The following is a 7,485-nucleotide window of genomic DNA, read 5'->3' on the forward strand; positions in this document are numbered from 1 at the left end:
AATAACCGTAGGTTGATAATTCAACGGTTATGATGAGGTGTGATGTATGTAATGTGACCACTACAAGTACAGCTGATTCCAGTGATAGAGTCGATCACAATATATATTTATAAAAAAATAATTTTTAAAAATAATAAATAATAATAATTATTGTAATAAATAGATACAACCCTGTATATCGCTCTCCACCAGCTCATTCATATTCATTCTTTGTTTCTTCGTTTTTATACATATAATATCACTCACGAGATCCCCATCTTCTTCTTCCTTTTATTTTCTCCCTACATTCATGTACTGTTAGAGAGCTTTTTCTTTCTATGTTCTTCCATTAAAGTTCCCATTTTTATAGCTTTTTTTTCTTAACAATATACACTACTTGTATCTCTATCTTCTTACAGAATCAAAAACCCAACCTTTTGTTGTAAGTAATTGGTTAAAGTTTTGAGCAATGGAACATGCTCGGAAGGTGTTTGATGAAATGTCTCAACCAAATGTAGTTGAAAAGAACTCATCTTTACTTGAGCAGAATAAGCCTGATTTCAAAGAACTTGATCTGGGTTCAATGCGTTTAACTGAAAAAGATAAAGATAAAGATAAAGACTTGTTTCGTAGAAGATCTAATAGATCCCATTCTGGTGAGTTAAATGCTACTAGCGTCCCAATTATGAACACACCTGAAAAGCTCCGATCTGGGTCTGGTGATTTGAATCGGAAGATGGGTCACCGGAGATCGTATTCTACCGGTGCTCCGTTGATATATTCCGGCAGTGGGACAACTACTACCACTAGCACCAGCAGCACCTCTACTGCCACCAACAGTGGTGGCAGTGGTGTTGGTGGTGGTGGCAATGTAAGTTCAGTTAATTCACCAAACACAAACTTATTATACCCAACTGGAAACATTTGTCCATCAGGTAAAGTTCTTAAATCTAATATGAATTTTCGAAATCCGGTAGCGAAACCCGAAAAATTAGGATTGGGTATGGGGACAGGTAATTATGGTCATGGAAGTATAATTAAAGGTGGGGGGAAATCAGTGGAATCAAATGGTGAAATTGGGATTAATGTTAAGAAAGCAATGATTAGTCATGATGTAGAAGAAGTGAAAAATGCTGGCAATGAGTTGTATAAAAGAGGGAACTTTACAGAAGCGTTATCGTTATATGATCGTGCGATTGCCATATCACCGGAAAATGCAGCTTGCCGGAGTAATAGAGCGGCGGCATTGACTATGTTAGGGCGGTTGTGGGAGGCTGTTAGGGAATGTGAGGAGGCTGTGAGGTTGAACCCTAATTATCAGAGAGCTCATCAAAGATTAGCATCTCTTTATCTCAAGTAATTATACAAAACTTTGATCTAGTCAATCTTTTTCGATTTCATATATGGATTTTTATTTTTTATTTTTAGGAGTTTGATTTTCACTTATGTATTCAGTTTTTGAATTATTTGGACATGATTCACAAATTAAATACATTGAATTGCATTAGTGCTATTTTCCATATCCTGTATATTTTCTCTTACATTGTTAAGATTTACGCCCATTAATACTTAGATTTGCGTATTTGAATTAATTATTGTGACAATCAGAATTAGAGATGGTTTGGCATTGTTATAATTATCTCAATGACCTGTTTTGTTGAATTTATTCTTGCTTGATAATCCATTTCTGATAATTTGGTGCAACTAGTCTGAAAAATATAATCTTGATTAATTTTTAAGGTTAGGACTGGTTGAACGCGCGTCCCACCATCTTTCACATGGTCAACAGAACGATTTAGTCGAGTTGCAAAAGTTGCAAACCTTGGAAAAACATATAAATAGATGCTCGGATGCTAGAAAGATCGGCGATTGGAAAGGGGCGCTCAGGGAATGTGAGGCAGCCGTGCTAACAGGAGCCGTTTCGTCTCCTCAAGTACTTGATTCTGTTTCTGTTTGTTTTATAATAATTATTTATTATAAATCATAATTATATTATTTATGGTTATAACTAAGACCGAGTGTATATAATGATGTAAATCTACAGATAATTGCTTGCAAGGCGGAGGCGTTTTTGAAACTCCACCGACTCGAAAATGCTGATTCTGTTCTAGTTGAATTACCAAAAATAGAAACTTTTCCCTTGACATGTTCCAAAGTCAAGTTCTTTGGAATGCAATGTGAAGCATACGTGCTTTACGTTCGAGCTCTTGTAGACATGGCATTTGGAAGGTTAGATTTATATAGACTATATGCTTTTAATAGAGTTCAAATTTGTATAATTTTTCTTATCAGAACAAGTAATAATTGACTACAAGTAATAATTGACTTAAATAATCTGATATTTATTGTAATTAATAGAATGGTTAATTTTAGTAAAAAGACTTCTATTTTAGGCCTTCAGTTTCAAAAAGTTCTCTGCTTTTGTGCAAGAAGACATGTTATTGGCTCCACTGCTATTATGCTAACATAGTAACATGTCTCCCTGTGCCTTAAATAGACAAAACCTGTAATAGTAATAGAAATATAAGTGTGAACCCTTATGTAAAAATGGGTATATAATACTGTACATTTTACTGCAATTAATTAAATAAAAAAATTATATTTATTGATGATAAAGATTAACCTTCTAGCTGTTTGCAGTACTTATTTAGGGGTATAAAAACTCAAGTTTGTACTAGAATAATGTTTACCCAGATAATTCAATTGAAGCTTTCATAGTTTTTGTTTGAACTGTATATTGTGCTAGATATGTATATCGAAAAGTACCTGTAAATAACTACCAAATAATGGAATATTGCATGATCAAAAATTAAAAAGAACAGTTATTTTATGCTGACAATCAAAAATACAAATTGAAACTTTCTTGAAAAGGAAGTGTAGTAATTTTATGTGATGTCTCAAATGGAACTATTATAATCAGCTAAACAACACTATTATGGTTTTATGGTAATGGCAGGTTTGAAACTGCAACTGCATTCATTGAGAAGGCCAGTTTGATTGATTTTGGAAACATGGAAGTTGCAATGTTACTAAAAAATGTGAAATTGATAAACCGTGCACGTGCTCAAGGCAAAGAGTTATTTAACTCCGGCCGGTTTTCGGAAGCATGTACTGCTTATGGCGAAGGGCTAAAGTGTAATTTGTCAAACTCAGTCCTCTATTGTAATAGGGCTGTTTGTTGGTCAAAGCTTGGTTTGTGGGAGAAATCTGTTGAGGATTGTAATCTAGCCCTTAATATCCAGCCTAATTACACAAAAGCCCTTATGAGGAGGGCTGTCTCAAATGCAAAGGTGATATAATTAGGGACATACCTACATAAAGTTCACGTCTTTACCATATTTGTCTGCAGGTGGCAAAACGGGTTGGGTGATGGGTCAAAGTGGTCTCTTAGGAAAAACATGTTATATTTACGATTGGCCGCCTAACCCATAAGCCCCTTTTTTGTTTTCAAAACACTATTGATAAAACATTAGTGTGTTTAATAGGACTAAGAAAATAAAGCCTGCCCGTTTGAGATTGTATGCATTAATAAAGAACTTTGGACACCCTTTGTCTCGTTTGAGACATTATCAGCCACATGAACTTAGAAATTATTATTTTAATTTTGGAAAATATTTTTTATTTTTGTAGCTCGAGCGATGGGCTGAAGCTGTGCAAGACTATGATATCTTGATGAAAGAACTTCCAGGAGATAATGATGTGGCGCAATCACTATTGCAAGCTCAAGAAGCATTAAGATTGACCCATGGGGAACCTTTGGGCGTTGATCGTGTTAAAGCAACCAAATATTCATGTGGTAACTTTTCTAAACTTGCTTAAATCTTTCATATGTTGTTCTTGCTCGAAATTAGAGGTTATATGGATGTATTGGTGGATTGAAACTTAAAAAACATTTGTGTTTTACTAAGGGTCGTAACGGGCCAGATAGGGTGCTACCTCGTTTTCGTTTTCCTTCCAGTTAAAACAACCCAATTCGACCCATCTGTAAGTAAATGGTTAGAAGTTGCCCCTTCTAGTAGAAAGTATCTTATTGTTGAAGTTCATGTCAACTTAACCTACAAAGTTGGCCTTAGGGGTTGTTTCTGTTTTCATTTGCCTTTTAGATATAGGTATATAAAGAGTATAAAGTGGGGGTGTGATTTGTATTTTAATAAAAGTTGGGGGGTTAAGTTTGCGAAAAGTGGAAAAAGGAATAGTACTTTTCATTTGGCCTTTGTCTTTTAGATGTAGGTATATAATAAAAGTTGGGGGGTTAAGATTGCGAAAAGTGGAAAAATGAATAGTACTATTCATTTGGCCTTTGACTTTTAGATATAGGTATATAATAAAAGTTGGGGGGTTAAGTTTGCCAAAAGTGTTAAAAGGAATAGTACTATTCATTTGGCCTTTGACTTTTAGATATAGGTATATAAAATAAAAGTTGGGGGTTAAGTTTGGCGAAAGTGGAAAAAGGAATAGTACTATTCATTTGGCCTTTGACTTTTAGATATAGGTATATAATAAAAGTTGGGGGTTAAGTTTGCCAAAAGTGGAAAAGGAATAGTACTATTCATTTGGCCTTTGACTTTTAGATATAGGTATATAACCCATTGACCCAACTAGCGAATCTGTTTAAAAGGCAAAGGCCAAATGAATAGTACTATTCATTTTTCCACTTTTCGCAAACTTAACCCCCCAACTTTTATTAAAATACAAATCGCACCCTCACTTTATACTCTTATTAAAATACAAATCGCACCCCCACTTTATACGTATATTTTTTCCCAAATTTTACAAACTTAACCCCCTAACTTTTATTAAAATACAAATCGAACCCCCACTTTACTAACTTTTTTTTTTTTACTAATATTCAATTTTCACAAACTTAACCCCCTAACTTTTATTAAAATAGAAATCGAACTCCCACTTTATACGTATATTTTTTTCAAATTTCACAAACTTAACCCCCTAACTTTTATTAAAATACAAATCGAACCCTCACTTTACTAACTTTTTTTTTTTAAATAAAACCCGAACGCTAAAAGAAGTAACTTTCACAAAAGGAACAACCCTTCAATGTTAGATGTTGAAAAAAATTCTTTTTATAGATCAAGAATTTTTTAATTCGCATTCAAAACGGAGCCCCCGGCGCGAAGCGAGGGCTCCACAACTAGTTCCTTCTATGTAGCACAAAAATAAGGTGTACTGCCTAAAAATTATTGTTTAAGATGGACCAATTTTCAACTTCAAAATTCAGATCACATGTTTAAACAAACCTCAATTAGAGCTTATTGAATAGATCTTACTGCTACATCCGTTCTAAATATATATCAAAGTTTGATGTAGTCCGTACAAAATAACATTTGACCTCAAAATGTCAAAGTACCTAAATTGTTTTAATCTTATACATGACACAGAGCCTCAGCCTAACAGCATCAAGAGCCGGAACCATTAAGCCTCCACCCACATGATGAATTTTGTGGACCCTATATACGCACGCTTGGCAATTCTTGTGAAGTCAACCTATGCCCACGTGGCAAATTTTAAATTATTGATTAGGGGAGTTCTTAAAAACAAGTGCAAAGATTACAGTTTGAGGAACTAGTGCCTTGATTCAAGTTTCAAGTACCACTGCCACACCTTCCCTTGATATCAGAAAGGGATCAAAAGGAGATTTTCCTAAAATAATTTCATATATAGTAATTTTTTTTATAATTATTTCAGTACAAAAATTGTTGAGACATTAATATTGTTGATTACATCTTATTTTTATGTTCCACTGGTTCCAAGATCATTGGAGTTATTTACTGTATTTGTTTCTCCCTAATGGGAAAGAAAAGATTCGAATTCTTTGAGATCCTTGAAAAATCCCAACTTCTTTTTCGTTATTAACTTTTAGAAATGGTATAAACATTACTATAAAGAATGCCGTTTTGATATATTTTCTCTGTAACGTTTTCGAAACAGAGAAATGCTATATTGTTCTAAACTCAATTCTCATCTAAATTCTCCCCTACTTTTACGCTACATGAAGTTCTGCTCTGTGAGCAACTAAGCGTCACATTTCTACACTGTATCTACTTTCACCTTACGATTTGTCACTTTTGTCTCATTTAAAGTTTAAAGTAGATTAGTCCATGAAATTCATGATCAATTTCCGTAGGATCCTAACCAACTCCGAGAATCGTGGCACCAAATCAGAGTCAAAGAAAGACCATCTTTTACTCAAATAAGATCGTGACTTGTGGTTCGGTTAAAACTGCACACGAGGGGCACATGTTACCATTAATGGGAATCATGTAGAGATTACTTCTTTTTGCATCATTATAAATAGAATGTAAAAGGAAAGAGTGGCGCAGCCTTTAGTAATTTTGTATCGATACACATACATGTACTAAAGAGAAAATAAACAAAGTTTTACCCCATAATAAATATTTTATTGTTCTTAACATACTCGTTTAGAATATTCAACAACAAAACAAAAAATAGCATCCTTGCGATTTGTGTTTGTTTTCTTACGTTCGTAAAGAATCATGTACAATGATAATAGGTCAAAAGATACAATGATGAAGTGTAATTTCAATTTAAGTTGGTAGTAAGATGGAAAAAGAAAATTAAAGAGACACGTATGGATTAGGAAACGATAATGGAAGTGTACCATGGGTGACGTAGCCAGTGGCATTAGGATTCTTTTTATGGGTAAAGCAATAGCATGTCATGAGAACATGTTTCCAATACGTACACCACACCTGACCTGTGTTGTATGTGCCATAATAATATTGTAATATGACACAGGTAGGAGAATAATCAATCATCATCTTGTAACTAGATCCACAACTTGAACATATCTCAACTTTTTAATGACCAAAACATATATGTAAGTAGATGTAAAACATATAGGAGGGACATAGGCTAGCAGAATAATTGCGACACAATTCGATTTTTCTCTATCAACTACAGCAGCGACATTCAATTTTCCTAATTATTTATTTTAAATTTTTGCTGTCTTTTCGCGTCGAGGTGTCGCCAGAAAGTCGCCGCTAAAATTAAAAAAATTAACAGCATTTTGCCTATTTTACTACCCGCCCAAAATTTTCAAGCTTTCTTCGTCTCAATAAAACATGTTTCAATGCTTTTTCCACAACAAAATCGACAACATGTATAAACAACAACTACATTACATTAGATGTTACTAAATTATAAAGTCTTTAATAACAAACAAAATGATGATGTCCATATTACCGAATAACCAATTCTTTGTTCTCAGCCCAGAAAAAACACAATCGTTCTTACAGACGTGGATCGATTCATACCCTAACCCAACTTTCTCAATGTCTTCCTAGCTTCATTGTGTGACGACGGGATTTTAGGATCCTTGAATGCAGATCTAAGCAATTCTAACAATTGATCAAATGATGTATCAGTCCATTTATTAATGGTCTTTATATGACTCAACTTTGCCAAAAAGTCCGACGAAGACATCGAATCACAACCAGGGTATAGCTCGGTGTCAGCAAGTTTTAGTAA

At 34.0% G+C, this 7,485-nt stretch overlaps 1 protein-coding gene across 1 annotated transcript; it reads left to right on the forward strand.

Annotated features, from left to right (window-relative positions):
• Positions 1-345: 345 nt before the first annotated feature.
• LOC139872699 (inactive TPR repeat-containing thioredoxin TTL3-like) lies at positions 346-5,772 on the forward strand. Its single transcript, XM_071860625.1, has 6 exons — positions 346-1,335; positions 1,720-1,912; positions 2,024-2,208; positions 2,936-3,269; positions 3,610-3,775; positions 5,376-5,772. Exons 1-6 carry the CDS (start codon positions 449-451, stop codon positions 5,411-5,413), a joined length of 1,803 nt encoding a protein of 600 aa, XP_071716726.1. The 5' UTR covers positions 346-448; the 3' UTR covers positions 5,414-5,772.
• The last annotated feature ends 1,713 nt before the right edge of the window (positions 5,773-7,485 follow it).

Source organism: Rutidosis leptorrhynchoides, chromosome 10 (genome assembly GCF_046630445.1).
Source record: "Rutidosis leptorrhynchoides isolate AG116_Rl617_1_P2 chromosome 10, CSIRO_AGI_Rlap_v1, whole genome shotgun sequence".
Lineage (NCBI taxonomy): Eukaryota > Viridiplantae > Streptophyta > Magnoliopsida > Asterales > Asteraceae > Rutidosis > Rutidosis leptorrhynchoides.

Bases quoted from the DNA above. Each gene is read 5' to 3' on its own strand.
- LOC139872699 (XM_071860625.1), top strand. From the start codon at position 449: ATGGAACATGCTCGGAAGGTGTTTGATGAAATGTCTCAACCAAATGTA. The intron at 1,913-2,023 runs GTACTTGATTCT...GTAAATCTACAG, and splicing joins GAGCCGTTTCGTCTCCTCAA to ATAATTGCTTGCAAGGCGGA. The intron at 3,270-3,609 runs GTGATATAATTA...TTATTTTTGTAG, and splicing joins GGGCTGTCTCAAATGCAAAG to CTCGAGCGATGGGCTGAAGC.